The sequence below is a fragment of the Macrosteles quadrilineatus genome, unplaced genomic scaffold (genome assembly GCF_028750875.1).
Source record: "Macrosteles quadrilineatus isolate MER2022 unplaced genomic scaffold, UCM_ALF_1.0 Scaffold_5__1_contigs__length_97177068, whole genome shotgun sequence".
NCBI lineage: Eukaryota > Metazoa > Arthropoda > Insecta > Hemiptera > Cicadellidae > Macrosteles > Macrosteles quadrilineatus.
Window position 1 is genome coordinate 27,348,556 of NW_026542598.1, and position 19,451 is coordinate 27,368,006.

The following is a 19,451-nucleotide window of genomic DNA, read 5'->3' on the forward strand; positions in this document are numbered from 1 at the left end:
TTAGTTGATATGTAAACAATTAACTTGCTAATGAGGTAATACCGGCATGATGTCGTCTTAGACCTGCCCCCTGGCAGGACTAAAGTTGGGGACTACACTCACTAATTTTAATGACGAAAATATATCTCCAAGTCCTGAAATTGGTCTCCCAAACCCACCGAGACTATCTCTTAGGCTGGCGCCTAAGTCTACTTGACTCCCAAACCAAAAATATTTATGCGCGAGATTATCCCTGCACAAGTTAGGGGCGCAAAATTTTTATGACGAAAATATATCTCTAAGTCTGAAATTGGTCTCCCAAACCCACCGAGACTATCTCTTAGTCTGGCGCCTAAGTCTACTTGACTCCCGCAGACCAAAAAATATTTATGCGCGAGATTATCCCTGCACAAATTAGGCGCGCGCCTAACTGATCCCGAGCTCACAAACCCGTTTTCGAGGCGGCAGCTTAAAATACCGGAAATGTCTAGTTTTAGTCGCGGACTAGCGCTAATACCGATCTCCCAAACCGCCTCTAAATGTTTGATGGTAAAGATGAGAAAACCCAATTTTTACCCATAAATACCATAAAACCCCGTTTTAATAGTCTGGCTGGTTTGCGATTGTGTTCAAATAAGAGCAGACATATCTACTGTATATGAATAGAAGATGATGTTTTTGCCCTCTGAGGACATCTCTACTCAACAGCCCTGTAAGAGTTTTTAAAGTGAATTCTTCTTTATGAAGAGTGGGGTTTAAGCTTGACAGTTTAAACGATGATGATTTTACAATTAACAGTGATACTATTTTTATTAGTGTATAGTATAGCACTTTATAAACAAATTTCTCATATAGGGAATAAGCTATTACCACCGTAGGTTTTATGGTAATGCCCTGGACCGATTTACTTTTTCGTTTTGATGTCCTCAGAGCAGCGAACACATAACAAAATTTGTATTATGAGCTCGCTGCCCCAGAGGCAAAAGACAACATCATTTCATACAGTATACCATTCATACATGTGTTTGTTAGCACGATACGATAACTCAAGCAAAAATGATCCTGTTTTGATGACCTAAAGTTAAAAACCTAAGTTTATTCAAACGACTTTGCTAACCAGCGTGATCGGACCATGGGCACAGGATTTTATGGTGTAAAAATTGGATTCTCAAATTTTTTGACCCTCAAAACATAAAATTTCCCAATTTCTCCCTAAACTATTTTGAAGAGCTTTAAAAACAAATGATTTATTCATTTAATATATTTAAGTGTTTTCATACGGTTATTGGTTACGGAAAAAATTAAATAAATTGTAAAGGAGAAAATTAAATAAATTGTAAATTTAAAATTTGTATGTTATTCTTTTGCAAAATTAGTTAATAGTGTTGTAGTTTGCTTGTTTATAGATATATTTTGATTAAACTTGGCAAATTTATTTATTTTATAATAAACTATTGATATTTTACTAAAATCACAATTTATTACCCTCCCTATAGCAGCAAATATAGGTACTCATTAAACCTAATGTTATTAAAATATACTAGTACTCCCGAAGCTCAAAATCGAGCTATTGAATTCGGGTTAAGAATGAAAAGTAGCAACTGTAAAGAAAGCAGTCTTGATCATAATCAACTGTCTGTATACTATATTTTTGGTGAATACCCTGTTACCAGTTTTAGTTTGATCTTTGGTGTTTTATTTTACCAACATAAGAAACAATTTAACTTCAATATAATCAAGTTAAAACAAATGCGATTTCACACTATTAATTTCTTGACACTTGAAAAATTCCACTACTGAAGTAAGATTTATTTAACAGCTGGGTTAGTAAATTTTCTTCTTAAGGCATACATGGGGATTTCGATGGCCAGTGGGGCAAAGCCCGAGGACTTTTATTACAGGAATTGGTGAAAGGGGGCGTCTACAAAAAAAAACAAAAACTTTTTGACACATAGTTTGTAAAAATCTGCCCATTACTAACGGAGGAGTAGAAATCGCCTTCACGTATTATATAAGGACTAGCTGTAACCCGCGGGCTTTGCCCCGTTTAACTTCTTAATTTTCAAGATTATCTCGTTCGCATGGCTCAATCACGTCCTGGTTGAAGTTTGTTCGCTACGCTCACTCACCTTTAGGTTGGAGCTCGTTCGCTACGCTCACTCACCTTTAGGTTGGAGCTCGTTCGCTACGCTCACTCACCTTTAGGTTGGAGCTCGTTCGCTGCGCTCACTTGCCTTCAGGTTAGCTCGTTCGCTACGCTAACTCGCCTCCAGGTTGAAGTTCGTTCGCTACGCTCACTCACCTTTTCGTTGCAAATTAGATGTTGTCATAAATTTAAAAGAAATAATAGTGCTGCACCCTGTTGGTAATCCTTGTAACTTTAATGCTCTTGAACATCATAGAACAGAACCAACTTGTTTAATTGAAACAGCTGTTAAGATTCAATAATTCCATTTCTCATAAGGTTAACATGGGAAACTCCAGAGCAACTGGGGCGGAGCCCGAAAGGATTTTTGAAATAAGAATATGCCTATATATGTTAATCGGGAATGTGAGCTATCATCATGCCAAATTTCAGCCCAATCCGACCAGTATTTTTCGCGTTCACTTGTCACAAACATACATCCATACATCCAAACTTTCTCATTTATAATATTAGTAGGATTTAATTGAAAATCAGGCAAATGGAAATTCACCTAGTCTGCAGGTTTCCTGGGAATATTTTTTCCTTGAATCAATATCTTAAAATAAGCGACTTTCCTCTAAAGATAGGTGCCAACTAAATGACTGGGAAGAGGTTAGTTGATAAATAACTCAGTTTTCAACAAACACTATTTAATCCCAGTTAACATCAATACACCATCTCTGTAAACATTTCAAACACTCAACATTGCCAACATATGTAATATGTATCACATGCATAGAAAAATGAAAACATAGGACCCTCAAACCTCCTCTCTTAAAATTATTTGGTGCCTTTAGAGTCTTTAAAATTATAATTTATAATCACTAACATAATATTGCACAGTGTTTTTGGTAAAAACAATACCAACACTTTAGCATACACACAGCAACGTGTCCACTAGACACATATTAACAAAACTATATAAACTTTGAAATAAACAACAAAATAAACTATTTTATAAGCCTTAAACCACATAATAACAAATAACTAAATAAGTCTTTTAAATATAACTTAGTATTGCAGTTCATAGTAACAGAATTAAAAATAAAATGGGAATACCTCTATAATACAGAACAAAATAATATTAAAAAACTCTTGTCTATGTAAAAGGTTTTTGAGGAATCAGTTTGATGTTCCACAGAAAGATAATTGCATTTATTTTTAATAGACATTTTTGTTGCAATTCAGTACTAAAATCGTCATCAAATTGACTTTCTTTCTTTTTAAAACATAGGCTACTTAAAAACAATAGGCACCAATAGATTAGCTTGAAATTCACTCAGGGATAGTTAGAAAACCTTTCACATAGATTTTTTGGTTCAGCAGTACACTAGAAAATAGGTAACACGTTTTTTTTACTTTTTGGTCCCAAATAAATGTAAATATTTGGAATGTATAAAACACGTTTATATAAACACACATTATATCAAGGCACAAATACACATGTATATCTTCTTAAGTACTTGAAAGAACAACCAGGCAGAAAAGTCTGTTTAAGTGCTTTAGTGCAAACAATTTTCTACCCATAAAAACAGAAACGGAAACGTTTAAAAACTAGAAAACTTATGCTTATAAAACTTACCATAACCTCAACCAAAAAATGCTTTCTATATTTTATTGGTATGGTAAAAAAGAGATCAATGCAAATTAGATACAATAACAAAACTATACTTTCATAGTAAACAATGTAAAAATAATGTTCAAATAAAATAATTTAAAATGTGTGCAACAAATCTGTGAACTATTAACATTAGTGGTGACTTCAAGAAAAAAGTTAATATAACACACACACATTCAAATAACATCAAACATACAAAACTCTGGTAAAGAGACTGACTGGCATTCGTGACATACAATTCAAATTACAGTAGAACCTATTTAATCCTAACCCCCGTAATCCGAACATCCACTAATCCGAACCCCTCATTGCTGTACTCTAATACACAGTACAGCAGTTCTTTATTGTATACTGTATTTAATTTACAGTACTTTTTATTCACCATGTTTACTACTGTATTAATAATTAACACTGTATTTTACTTTATAAAACATTTTTTCGCTTTTCCCAAAATAATTTTGATCAATTTTAGCCATGTTTTAGCTATTGTTATGTAAAAACAACAATATGTTCTGTAATCCGAACTACCCCTGGTCCCAATTAGTTCGGATTAAAGAGGTTCTACTGTAGTACTATTAACTAGTACATCATCACAAATTGATTGATTATATGTCTATAACATACATTTGTTTACTAAATATACAAATTTCATTTTATTCTTCTTTCCAAACGGGATTTATTACATAAAGGAAAGGTAACATAAATGTTCTCTGTCAGTGTTTGTAAGCACCATTGCAAATGCACAATTGTGGAAAATGCACACATAACATGTATGATTTATTATCCAACATAAATTGTAGTAAAAAATATTTGGACTAAGCTTATTGGTAACTGGAATTTGATAAATGTTTTAAAAACTTAGACCTAAAATGCATCATTGGTCAAATAAATTATATAATTAAAGTTAAAGTTTGACAAAACTCCATACATGCCTGTCTGCAAGAGACTTAAATGCTGAATAATTTACCTTAGCAGGACTAATTAGTTGTTTAAGTGCAATAAATACATGGTTAAATAATTGTCAGATAAAAACAAACTATCAACAACATCCATTAAAACCCCAAATATTGTAAATTTATTTATTTAAAAAATCTGTGATTTTGAAGAGGAAAATTTATAAATCCCAGTAAACAACTTTAAAAGACTCTTAAGCCTGAGATTCTTGAAAATGGGCAGTTAAGAAAAATAAATACTCAAAATGTTGAGCTCTTTGAATCTTTGTAGGACAAAAGTTGAGACAAACTTAACATAATCAGGCTTAATGGCTGAGCAGGTATTTAAAAAAAAATGAGAAAGAAGAACATGGGTGAAATTGAAGTCTGCCCAGGAATGATTAAGTTACATGCTATAAATATCTACGTTGAGAAGATGTACAGTTTGTTATACCAAATTAGATTGTTGGAATGCCAATTTTTTATATCAAAACTAGAAGTAAGGTATACGTTTCCATTTTAAAACCACTGATAATCTTTGAGCTGTTGTATCCAAAAAATATCTTTATATACCAGACAAAAAGGCTTAAATCTATGAAACACACTAAAAGGCTAGATTGAAATGATGGGTTGTTACAATATTTCCCAAGTATACATTTAGAGGTAATTAGATTAGATCACACAGATAAAATATTTATAATCAAATTAGTTACTTTGGTCCTAAAACATTTAATAGCACTTTGTGACTTACAGTACGGTAGGGCAAACAAATCTACAATAAAAATAAAAAATTTTAAAACTTGATACATTTCTAAATAAATTGTTAAACTTTATCCTAATAAATCAAAATGCTTGTCTATATTTGTAGCTTGGCTAGTTATAAAATTTACATATCTAAATACTTTCAGTTGAACTGATACTGTTGTTTCGACTTAAAGATAGATTGATGGCATTTTGTGAGAAGGCACTCGTAATCGTTACACTTTAAAAATGCTCTTGATTTCATAAAGAGAACTATCATAAACTCAAACTGCAATTGAAGAAAGGGTACAGCTGTCAAATGATGGGTACAGAACATTTATATAAGTTTTTTAAGAACTGTAACAGTATTCGTACCATACAGCCTTCTTAAAAAAAAATTACTTAGCTCCCTCCATTACAAACACCTAGGCAGTAGTGAGCTGGTACTTTGCACGTTTCTTTGAGATTAATTTTAAATTTTCATCTTACATTTTCTATTGGAAACCAAACAATGTTCCATCTTTGTATACAATAAGAGTTTATTTTTCCTAACCACAAATAATTAACCCAATTAAAATCACTTCGTTCTGGTAACACATTCACCACTTTAGTGAATGTGATGTATTTAAAGTACTATAGGCTACTGGACGGAAATTTCATGTAGCCTACAGTTAGTATGTGTGTTGTAAACACAGAAAATGTACTACTATAACCCAGAATGCCAACCGCATAGTAAAAAGCATTAAGCGTTTTGAGAGAGCTTTGCCTGTCAATCCGTAGGCAGCGCCACCAGTGTTACCATGCAATAGCATAGCAACGCTGGTGGCGCTGCCTACGGATTGACAGGCAAAGCTCTCTCAAAACGCTTAATGCTTTTTACCATGCGGTTGGCATTCTGGGTTATAGTAGTACGTTTTCTGTGGTTGTAAATCCTCATCCAACTAGTCTTTGCATTGGCCAATTAGAAGGGTGTATTATTTTATTGAAAATGCTCTTCAACATCATTCCCACATAGGAACATACTGTATACTGCTCTCTTCCAGGGTGTAAATGTAAAAAAATACATTTAGGAAGTACACAGATGAATAATTTATCAGCAATTTCTGACATGAAAACCAACAATGGTTTACTAAAATCTGGAGAGTAATGTTCTTCTTGAGGAAAATGAATTATATCACGTACGAATATTCTTTCATAGAACATTGGATGGATTCCCTTTAACATGATTTAAAAACTTACAAAAAAACTGTATTGACTTGACATTACATTTAACATTTGACAGCACACTTAACATGCAGTGAAGATAAAATGCTATCCATGAACACCAGATTAAAAGACAACTTAATTTATAGCTTTTAGGATTAAATCCACAAGAAGTTGTCAACGGCTGCATTGCCATGGACGGTTGTCATGTGCTTATCCAACAACTCGCTTTGCTCAAACTTCTCACCACAAGTAACACACTCGTACTCCAGCTTGGCGTGGCACAGCATGTGGCGTTCCAGGTGGTACTTCCTGCCAAATTGTTTGTTACAAACATTGCATCGATGGACTTCTCCTGAGATCGTGGTGTTGTGGATTCGCTTCATGTGTCTTAATACGTGGGACCTCCTCGAGAAAGACTTCTGACAAATCTCACATTTGACAGGACTTTGGACCTTTTTCTCCTCCGGACTCGGAGGGGGGGAGGAGTCATCCTCCGGTTCGGTTTTAACAGTCTTTTCTTCTTTTGCATGAACTAATTTATGACGTCGTAAATGTTCCCTTCTGGTAAATGTCTTGGAACAAATCTGACAACTGAACGGTTTAGGTTCGTTGTCACTCAATTCGATGTCGTGAGCACGCTTGGAATGCCTGACGAGGTGTTCTTTTCTCACAAAACCTTGACCGCACGAGGGGCAAGAGAAGGGTCTAACTGGATCTACATTGGGATCCAAGCAAGTCGGGCTGCTGAAATGATGGCGGTTCAAGTGCTCTTTACGAGCGTACGCTTTCCCGCAGCCTTCGCAGTTGTACGGGCGGACGGTGGAATGACTTATCAGATGCCGAGAGAGCTGGTCCTGCCTGTTAAAACCCTTGCCACAATCCCTGCAAAGAAACGGTTTGATATCTTCATGGGTAGCCTGGTGTTTCTTCCAAGCGCTCCGTTTAGGAAATATTTTATGGCATACGACACAATCGTAAGGACCACTGTCCGGAGCTTCCCCTCTTTCACAGCCTTGGTCGAATTTGAAACAGGCGCCGCAAAGCGAACACGGGAACGCAGCCTTACTCACAATGTACCTGCGATGCGTCACTTGAAGCTCACCTGATTCATTCGGAGGAGATTTCTCATATACATCCCACATGGGAGGCAGCAGCTCTTGACGGATACGTTGGATTTCCATCACATCTCTGTCCCTCAAGTCACTGTTGTTGTTGAACTCTACCAGATGATCTCCAATGACACCAGTCTTCCCTCGATTGTTGCTAAAAATCATCAACAATGTTTGTTACAAATATGCCTTAAAATAAACAAATGTAGATAGAAATATAAAATAATTAACCACACACATTATTATCAATTACTTAAAACTGCCTGCTATTTTAACAAATTATTTTTATATTCTGAATTCTACTAAAAGCCTCATAAATCTTAAATCTCTAAGGTCTAATTTCAACCAAGACAAAAGTCATTATTTCTATATGCTACAAACAGGACAATAGTGGTTACAAGCTTATTAGGTACATCAAAATGCTTTTATTTTTTCCTGAAATATTTATGTTTGTAAAAATAAACGTTTGGTAACAATTATTTCTTAAAATTATTTTTTAGCTTTTTTAAGTTATTCAAAGGACAAGGAGTGTCTTGCATTAAAAAACTTAACATTTCAACACGAAGGAGAACACAACTAGACAAAATATTGATAAGGGCACAGCAAGGTACCTGTTAACTTTGTTGGCATCAATACTGAATGTCTCTTCCTTCATCAGGACATAGTCCTCAGGCGCCGGCTCTCCGAGTTCGGGCAAAACCTCAATTCCATTCTCGTGAAGATCTAAAAAGTAAAAACAAAGTCTTATACCTTGTTAAAGCAGTAGTAGGTTGTGTAAATACACAGGATATTGTTTGGTTATATTTAAATGTTGTGAAAATAGTACAAAAGTACAAGAGCAAGTACAAACTAGGCTATCATATGACTGTTATCTCTTGATTTTACTCGGTAGCAATTGGATGTTATTGCTATTTTTCATAAATCTGACAATGGTTTTCTAATGGAACTGATATCCTACTAATATTATAAATGAGAAAGTTTTGATGTATGGATGTATGTATGTATGTATGTTTGTGACAAGTAAACACGGAAAATACTGGTCGAATTGGGCTGAAATTTGGCATGATGATAGCTCATATTCCCGATTAACATATAGGCATATTCTTATCTCAAAAAATCTTTCGGGCTCCGCCCCAGTGGCTCTCCAGTTCCCCTTGTTATTCATAAATCGGACAATGGTTTAGTAATGGAACTGCTATTAGTCAAGCTAAATTACCATAAGGAGACAAATTAGTTGAGTACTGTTCCTATTTCAAGAGCTCTACAAGTATTAGAACACGAAAGAAAAGTGTTCCTGAAGATTTATGTAAATATTGAGCTCTGGAAAATCAATAAAAGAAGTAGGCTACATTGTTCAAATGCTTCAATGAAAAACCCTCACCGTCTCCTGTCCAGGAAGACAACATCTTATACCGCTTGGTCCAACTATCTATCAAAATAATAATAACGGTAAACACCCTAACGTAATAATTCTGAACACGAGTCCTAGGTTGCAAAACATGTCATATACATCTTTAAGCCATGCTTCAATAATTTGTAGAATATTTTTACTTTATACCATTTATATTTATTTTACTTTGTTGCTGAAAGGGTTAAGGTGACGAAGTACATTAGGCCTACTTGCTTTTATTTACTAAGTCAAATAGTTGGTTAATCACCTGAATCGTCATTGTCCGTAGACATGGCCTCTGAAGGATCCTCTCCGTCCTCCCCTGTGCCATCTGACGGCTCCTCTTTGATTTTGTTTGAATTTTCTTCATTTTCCGGACTCTGCAGAGTAGTGACAAGTTTATGGAGGGAAAAGTAACACAAGCAAATTATGTAAACCAAAAGTTTACAGAAATTTTTCAGAAAAAAAGTTTAGGTATTCAGTCCCAAAAACCATTTTCTGGAAATGCAAAATTGCCCTTGCTTTTAACAAATGAGACTGATAAATGCAGTCAGCCTACACACCTTTGAAATCATCGTCTAAATATCAAGTCCACCTCCGAACTCCCTCCAGCCCTTGGGTAAATTTCCTACATCCCACTTTACTTTATTCACATCCATCAACTAGTGATGGACTTCAAATTGGTAGACAACTAAGACCCCAGAAATATAGTTACAGAGTGTGATTTAGCCTATACTTGGCCGGAGAGTCAATTTTCATTCTTGTTTTTTAATAGTACGACCAGACTAATCGTTTCTTAGGGGTGTAAATCAGCTAGAATAAGTAAATGAGGTAAGGAGCAGGACATTGGTCAGATTTGAACTAGCGTGCTTGCTTAAGAGTTTGGTGGAGACCATAATTTATGAACTAACCCATGCAGTTTTGGAATTCATTTTCTTATTAGAGTTGATGGTTTGGACTATTTTTAGTTCAGAAATGAATTTGGGTCTGAGAGGGATTTATTATTATTTAATCAGCAGACATAGGCAGTGCTGCCAGTGTGTCTGCGGGGTTTCTATTAAAGATTGAGTAAACCAAACCATAATGGAATTAAATGAAAATTAAAATAAACTGTTGCTTTAAAAAATATTAGTTTAGGGAAAAGACTTTTACTGGATACACTTTAAAATACAGGATGGGCCAGAACTCTCTACCAATACTATAAGGCATTGTTCCTGAGTAAGAAACATATCTAAATACAGTAGAGTCCCGCAAACTCGGCACTCGATAACCCGGCAGTCTGGATAACTCGGCCATCACCGTCTCAGAAAATTTGTGATTTTTTGAGTCCGAGTTAAACATGGACTCAAGCCAGCTCAAGTCAAATCATTCGCAACTCATACCAAGGATTTGTTGTACTATATCTGATGACATAATACTGACTTGTAATATAAATATAAATAAAACAGGAGGTTAAAAAGCTTTAAAATTGTATTGTTCTTATTATTAACCCTAGTTCCCGATAACCCGGCATTTCACAAACTCGGCACCCTTCCAGTCCACATTACGCAGAGTTTGGGGATCTCTACTGTATCATATCTAAATTGTCTGCAAGTCCTTAGTTACCCACACAGCCACCATTTAGTTTTTTCACTTATTAATTTTGTTCTAAAAAGTGAAAGATACAAAATTGACACTTTGCACAAACATTTAGGGCCTATAACAACTAGACAAAGCTAAAAAAATTATGAAAATGTTTCAAACAAAACGGCAGCTATTTAAAATTTTGTTTCTTAAATAACTCAAAAACCGTTGTTTTACAAAAGTTTAAAATGGCCACCATTTTGTTATATGAATTTGAAAAAATGGCATAAGTTTTTTGTAGCTTTGTCTAATTGCCATAGGTCATACACGTTTGTGCAAAGTTTCAATTTCGTATCTGTAACCTCTTAAAAAAAATCAGTGAAAAAAACAAAATGACAGCTGTGTAACTAAGGACTTCCGGACAATTTAAGTATAATATTAACTAAGATTTATTTCTTACTCAGGTACAATGCCCTGAAATATTGGTAGAGATTTACGGAACACCCTGTATAATAAACAAAATACCCTTTCTATTTCTTTATTTTTCTATACCGGTAGGCCTATCTATGTTTAATATCTAAATGTTCTATATTTATGTTTCTATGTCCAAATGAAAAGTGTTCAAAACATTTAAACTGTACTTACATTTTGTGTATTTTTCTCTTCATGGCATTTCCTTAGTTTGATCTGGGTTTGTTGACATAATTCTTTAAAAGCAAACAGTTGTTGCGTAACGTTGAAACAAGTAGAGCAAATGAGCTGTGGCAGGTTGTCATCTTTTTCTACCTGAAAAATTACATTTGTCATTTAATTCTAGTTAATTCCTCAATTTTTTTAATAAGTTGCAAATTTGCTTAAAAGAAATATTTGGTAGTATGTTGGTATTACAGAGATTTTGTGATAAAACCCCAACTTGAAACTGTTGTAGTCTTTTGTGTTCCTTATTGTTATATCTATGTGTATATACAGAGTAGTACAAATGTACTCACTGTATGTAACGGAATAATAGTTTAACAAAAAGTTACTCTTATTAATCTTATGTGTATGGAGTGATGGAATATTTATGTATATCATGCGTTGGCAACATTGGCAGCCGCTTATGCGCATGCGTGAATCGTCGTGGGCAAGGCCAAATCAGTCGAGAAGGAGCAATGGCGGCAGCACGATTGTCCTCTAATGAATGCAAGGCTCTGTTGAAGTGGTATTCTAAGTTTGAAAACATTCAGGCGGTACAAGGGCAATGGCATAATGAGTTTAAAACACCTCCATCAACATGTCGTACAACTGCCCGTATTCGTGATAAGTTCGAATTAAATAGAACGGTGAATGACGTAAACAAAGTAAGATGAAGGAAGATGAACGATGGCCGACAACAAACAGCTACCAGTGCTGTGGTTTTGCGGCTTTTTACAGAATCTCAGCAAAAATCTACATACAAGGGCGAGAGTGGAGGGAGCCGTTCAAGTGTAAGACGAATTCTTCAGGAAGTGGAAAGTTTATGTTCCACAACTGTTACATGCAATGAACCAAGATGATCCGGATTGAAAACTTGAGTACTGCTAGTGGTTAGAATGGATGGTTCACGGCAATTATGGTATGCTGGTAAATTTGTATGGTCTGACGAGGCACAATTTAAACTTAACGGGACTGTAAACCATCACAATTGTGTCTACTGAGCCACTGACAATCCTAATGTTCGTGTAGAAAAAGCTGTAATCTACCCGGGGTTAATGTTTGTTGAGGCATCTCATCACGTGGTTTGATTGGCCCCTTCTTCTTTGATGGTACCATCACTGATCACGTACACCTTGATATGCTCCGGATAAGGATTTTGCCTGCCATGCAAACGTTATTTGGCAATGACATGTTTTACTTTCAACAAGATTGTTCCACACCTCACTGCATTGAGATGTAAGGTTGTACTTGGACGAAACGTTACCAGGTCGGTAGGTAGGTCACAGTGACTCTGCTGCTGAGTAGCCTTGGTCACCAGATATTACACCGCTACATTTCCACCTATGGGGGACTATCAAGTGTACAGACAGAAACCAGCTACAATCAACGAGTTGCGTTCGACAACATCGCAGCGTTCTGTGCTGCTATTGCTATTACTGATGAAACACTTACATTTTGTAGTTCAGTCTGCAGTTCTGTGACATCGTTGTTTTATTCAGGTTAATGGTCTAGTAATTTTGAACACATATTGAGTAATATTAACCAATAATAATCGTTCTATGATCGTAGTTTTGTGTTGCTGATTTATAGCTTCAAATATTTAGAATACAAACCTAAAACGGTGGTATATATAAAACGGCACTCATTTACCTTCATTTACGATATAGGCCTACCAGGGATACCTAATAAAAGTAATGTACAACGTAGGGGACAAAATTTCTCTTCATCGTAAGAAGAGCTATATTAAACAGTAGTATGCTGACCAGTAGTGTCATATGATTTTGCATGACATACCCGACCTCATGCTGCTCACATAATGAAAGAACTTTTGGAAAAGTTCAATAGGGACATATTCCTACATCAGATTTACAGTCCAGTTTTAGTTTCCAGCAACCACCATCTCTTTTTGAATAAGTGGCTGGAACTCTGTTGTTTATAGATGATGACGGCAGATTTTTTATAGGACAAAATTTTTCTGATTCTAAAAAGATACTACCTACGCTTAAATATGTTGGTATGGTATGGTGCTTAATAGGTATTATGTAGAAGTATAAAATAGGGTGCAATTTGCAGAGAACCTGTGATATATAATCATATGAAATATATTAGTTTGATATATATATGTGTGATGTGGAAAGCGAAAAAGGGTCTCTTGTCGGCTGATGCAAAATTTTTAGTACGTCCGATATGAGTAACTAAGGTCAAAAATATTGGAATTCGGATTTTTTTCAATTGTTATAGGTACCTCATTTAACATAGAACAGGACAGTATCGGTTAAACTATTGAATTAAAGATGTAAGAAGTCAAAATAAATCATTTTGTTAGCCTCTGCACGGTCTGAGAAGAGGTACCTCTTGTCGCTCAATGTTATTTTGCCATAACGACAAGGGGTCCCATTTCTAATATTCACTTTATAAACAGACTTTAGTCAACAAAATTGAATTGCCCTGCATTATAGTATCTCACAAACTTTGCAGTCCCGACAAGAGGTACCTTTTTTTATCTTAAATAACATAGGGCCGACAATAGGTTCGTTTTCTGAAATGTGATTTTTACGACATGCCTCGATAAAACAATTATTTAAATGAAAACTACCTTGAGTTAAGATAAAAATTGGTATTGCTTCCAAAGCGAACATTATAAGCTTTCTTTTGATACCAAAATCGTTTCATAAATAAAAAAAAAAAACTTTTATATGCGTACACGCTATTTGAACTTTTCAAAATTAAGTCCTACCCTTTTCCATAACAAAATTTCAAAGTCCTATAAATTTAACAACAACAAAATCGTAGATGCATGATGCATGGGACGTGCACCAAGTGATTCAAAATTTAATAAGGAATTCAAATACTGTAGCCTATAGGCTATATATACTGTAACTCAAAATCGAAAATTCCTGACAAGAGGTCCACCCTATTCGCTTTCCACATCCATGGGTACGTTATATAGGAAGTTATTTGGCCACTAGAACAATAATAGAACTCTCAATGAGGGATTTAAAGAACACAATTCCACCCATTATAATACAGTAGGGGGCCTAGGCCTAATCAAACTTCAATAGTAGCCAACAACTTAAACAAAATTCATCCCACAAAATAGCATTCCCTGAATCCCTTAACGGTACTAAGCCACACCCGCTTGAAAACAATATCTTAAGTAAAATAAAGCTACTAGATTTACAAATGGATCAGACACTTAACGGAATATAAAAGAAGATCAACCTAAAACAATTCAGTCACTTTTAAAGCCATACGAAACTGAAGACACTAAATCAATCGGCAACAACATGTTGCATTATCACAATGTAATAAGGGGGGATGATATTTCTGCAAGGTGATGGGATATTATGATTGACATTAAACAAATTGAATAACAAATAAACAAGGGGAAACATTTTAAATGACTGGTAACATAAAAATTATGGGGTAATAACAAACGTTTCAGGAGAAAACATTCAAAATTATAGGGTAAATAACTTAACTTTAATGATGAATGAATTACATGTAATGCTACAATCTTACCAATAAGAGTTAAGCTAACTTACCTCTTAACACAAAATATCAATTTAAGTTTAACTAACGTAGCCTAAGTTAAGTAGGTAAGTTAAAGTTAGGGCCAAAACCCACATTTAACATGGGTATTTTTCATAGATAATCATGGAGAGACAATTAAAAATTTGTTGATTAAATGTCTCCAACCTATCGTTATTTCCTGCGGAAAACTATTTGTCTGTGGAATTCAAATCAGGCAAAAATGATTTGGGGAACTTATTCCTATTCAGCATCGAAATAGGGAATAAATTAGGTCACAAGCGAACCTGTGTTCGGTAGCCTATGTATAAATTGCATAGGCTTTTATGTAGGTAGTAGGTAGTACCTGTAAAAGACATGACATTTTGTATTCTATCTCTCTTAGTCTGTTGACTTAGGTGAGGGACGCTTTTTTCTCACACATACTACTGTTGCTGCGGTGAGGGAGGTGGTAAATTCACTGGGATCCAAGAAAAGTTCAGGTGTTGATGAGATACCATGCAGCCTTCTCAAGCTTTGTAATGAAAATGTTATTGAAGCCCTCGCAAATTTTAAATAAATCCTTTGAAACTGGCTGTTTTCCAACAAAGTTAAAAACATCTAAAGTAGTACCTGTATATAAAAAGGCTGATCCACTTGCTGTTAGTAATTATCGCCCAATTTCTGTGCAACCATGTATAGGAAAAGTAGGCCTATTTGAAATCATTTTTTGAAGAGATTCCTTAGGTTTATAGAATTTAATAATATATTGACTGAGAGTCAGTTTGGGTTCCGAAAACATATGTCTACATCTGATGCTGTCTTTGCCCTCCTGAGGAACATCTATAACCACCTGGATCTTTCTGAGAGCCTTCTATGCCTATTTTACGACATGACCAAGGCCTTTGACCTGCTAAACCATAGTGTCCTGCTTTGTAAACTACTTTCCCTGGGAATTGCAGGAAGACCTCTGCATTGGATATTCTCTTATTTAAGAGACCGCCACTTGGTCGTCTCACTCGAGCATTTTGGGAATGACAATACTCTGCGCACATATAAGTCGGCTCCATCCCCTAATGTGGGTGTTCCACAGGGATCAAACCTAGGGCCTCTATTGTTCTTGCTCTATGTTAATGACCTACCTGACTCCATAACATCTGGAAATGTGTGGCTTTTTGCTGAGGATTTATGTCACCTAATCTGTAACTCTGATCGTGTCAGTCATATTGAAGATACTCAATCTAGTTTAATTGAGATGCAAAATTGGTGTAACGAAAACTGCTTGATCTTGAACTCTGATAAGACAAACTTTATGGAATTATACAATAGGAAAAAACCTGAACCAGCTCCTCAATTAGTGATAGATGGGGTCGCACTCACTTTCCGTGAAAAAGTAAAATATCTTGGCCTGCACATAACAGAAAATCTCAAGTGGGATGTACATATTAATTCAATAGCTTCGAGATCAATAATCAATCTGTAATCAATTTAATTAATAGGCTCCAGAAATTGGTCCAGACTGACATTTTGTTAAAAGTTTATTATAGGTACCGGTAGTTGTTTTCACAGTATAATATCTTATGGAATAGTGTTCTGGGGAGGTAGTACCATGGCCAATAGGATCTTTCTCCTCCAGAAACGAATTATTAGGAGAATGTGTGGTGCTCAACGTCTTGCTCACAGTAGGCCCCTATTCAAGGACCTTCGAATTTTAACCATCCCATCACTATTTATTTTAGAATCTGCCATATTGGTGAGAAATAATCCGGACATCTTTTTCACAAACAATCTGGTCCATTAGTACAACACGAGAAGATCTAATCAAGTACATGTACCCCAAGTTAACTCAACTTTGGCCTGCAAGAGCCCATATTTTAGTAGTGTCAAGATCTACAACTCGCTACCAAGGAACATTATTCAAGAGCAGAATATCAATAAATTCAAGAAGATGTTAAAGGAATATTTATGTGAAGCGGCCTATTTTAAAGTAGAAGATCTGTTCAATTAGGCCTATTATTGTGTTTCTACCCATTTGACGACCACGTCACAGGAGCGATGCTAGTGGGACATCATCAAGTATCAAGTAAGTAATAGGTAAGATAGATAGTGGAACCGTAGTCCGAAACGTAACCACTCCTTTTATTTTTGGGCTGCAGTTTAAGTTAGGCTACTCTATGTCTATACCAATTAATTCTTACATTGTACTACAATCTCGTAGTTTATTACCTGTTTGTAGTTAAACTATTAAAAACCAATATAAGATATCCTAGGTACAAATTTATTATATTGTAATAGCCATCAGATAGCCAACTTGAGTATGCAGACTAGAATAAGGCTTAGTTTAAATTTGATTGTAATTGAAAATTTATTTTTATGAAAAAAATTCTTGATACTAAGGACTAATGATCTTATTGCCTAGGCCTATACCTTAATTTGAAGACACTCCCATATTTGGTCAGCCACTTTCAAGTTCGATCCTTCAGGGTTATCTAAAATCGAACGTGAACCAGAACCAGATACAACACCCGTGGAACACAGGCGACATATCGAATCAAATTTTGGACTGGGTAAATCTGTCATACCCTTAGTTTAAAAGGCTTAAATTAAGTTTTACAAAAACATGAGGGAGTTAAAATTGCGAAATTAGCCCTAAAGAATTAGTGCAACGTAAACAAAACAACAGACATATTGAGAAATTCTTGAAGTCTTAGTTTCAGTCAGGACTGCCACAACACTCACAACAGAAAGTTTAAAATCTGAGTTGTGAATCATAGAAAGCTTATAGTTATTATTTATACCTATAGGAAATAAATGTAAAGTGAGGATAACAAAACCCGTAGATTATTATTTATTTATATTTCAAGACAGATTAAATAGTTATTTGTGCAACTAGTGAGAAAAGTAAGCAATTGACTCACTCGAGAGAAATCCTTACTCACGAATGGTTTCTCGAGTGAGGCAATTGTACTTTGAACTCGAGTTGCACATTATACTTTTCCTACAGTTACCATAAAACAAATAAATTGGTCTTATGTTTCTTCAAACATAACCTATTTTTACACAGAAGTGAACTTTTAATATAACATTTAATGTGAAGTGACAAAGTACAACAGCTGACCAGCTGATTTACAGCCAGTGCTGCCAACGTACCTGCATGTTACGCGCTCACTATTTCGTGCCTTCACGTTGCAAATCTGGAGTGAGACAAAGTAATTAGAGTGAGACAATGTTAACATTGTCTCACTGATGAGCGAATTGGCCACTTTGCTTTCTCAAATCAGTGAGAGTACAGTAGCGGCTGGTGTTCATAGGTGGTGGGAGGGCTCTGCATATTTTTATATATAAACTTTAAACGAAAGCCTAACATCATTCACGTTTGTCAAATAATTTTAAAAGATTTAATTCTTAAATTTGTAATACAAACCCACATAGGCCTAGCCTACGATATATATATATATTTAAACTTGTTTCCAAGCCCAAGGCTCCTATTGTATTTAACTTAATTACAGTGTCTGCAAATAGGTCTGTCCTGAAAATAACGTTGCCAAAATAATGATAATATTCTATAAAATATCTTAGGGATTAAGGAATAGAAAGCCAAAAAAGTAAAACCACTTACGAAAACAAATTACATTTAAACTTATACCGGTACCTAAAAATATATTGTTCTTCAATAATATTAATTAACCAGAAATGCATGGCCTATTTTTAACTAAACTGGATGTGAAATCAATTTAATAGAGTATACAATGTAAGTATTTTGCTTAAATACTTGCACAAACAGTACTTCTACATCACTATTCATCAATCACTAAACATCATCACGAAACCAAAATAACATTTGGAGGTTAGCTCAGTTGTTTTCTAATTTCTAGTTTTAGAAATTATATGGTTTGAGTTATGACAAACAGGTGCGCCAACATCAGTTCTACCCTTCATAACTGTAGCTTGTAAGCCATACAGAATATCCAGATTGTGGTGGCTGCCCTGATTTAAGGTGCGTGCGCAGCTTTGGACTCTGCCCCAAAGCGCCTATACTAAAGCAATGGAATGACGTCATGGCACCCTCAGAGCGGTTTGGTTGTTCTGCCATAAGACTACATGTATTGGGATTGGGACGGTCTGGCCGCCGTCCGCGCCGTCCTTACTAAGCAAGCGACGATCAAAATTTAGTCTTTACTGAATTAAATTATCCAATTATTTGATATATTTATGTTGTATGTAGTTTGAAATACTCGTTAAAGTAAATTTAATTACATTTAACTGAATTATATTAATATTAAAATGTAATTTATTTATGTATTGTTGGGAGGGCGGCGTCCGAGAGTCCTTATGGGCTAGCCGCCACTGGTGAGAGAACATGTACATTGTTAGGTAACTGTAGGAAAAATTCTTTATTAAAATAGAAGAGGCTATAGAGTTAATAATAATATGATAGGAGACAAACATTTGGTGTGTCCAAATCCGCCATAATTTACTAAAACCTGGGTCAATCTAAAGCAGCGACAACACTTAATGACTAATGAGTATTTTTTTTTAAGCT

At 35.1% G+C, this 19,451-nt stretch overlaps 1 protein-coding gene across 1 annotated transcript; it reads right to left on the reverse strand.

The window, feature by feature from the left end:
- Positions 1 to 6,383: 6,383 nt before the first annotated feature.
- On the reverse strand, positions 6,384 to 17,597 carry LOC128994732 (zinc finger protein 436-like). Its single transcript, XM_054419477.1, has 5 exons — positions 17,336 to 17,597; positions 11,369 to 11,509; positions 9,429 to 9,540; positions 8,382 to 8,493; positions 6,384 to 7,924 (listed from the first exon to the last, which is right to left on the reverse strand). The coding sequence occupies exons 1-5, from the start codon at positions 17,486 to 17,488 to the stop codon at positions 6,817 to 6,819; spliced, it is 1,626 nt and encodes a 541-aa protein (XP_054275452.1). The 5' UTR covers positions 17,489 to 17,597; the 3' UTR covers positions 6,384 to 6,816.
- Between the last annotated feature and the right edge of the window lie 1,854 nt (positions 17,598 to 19,451).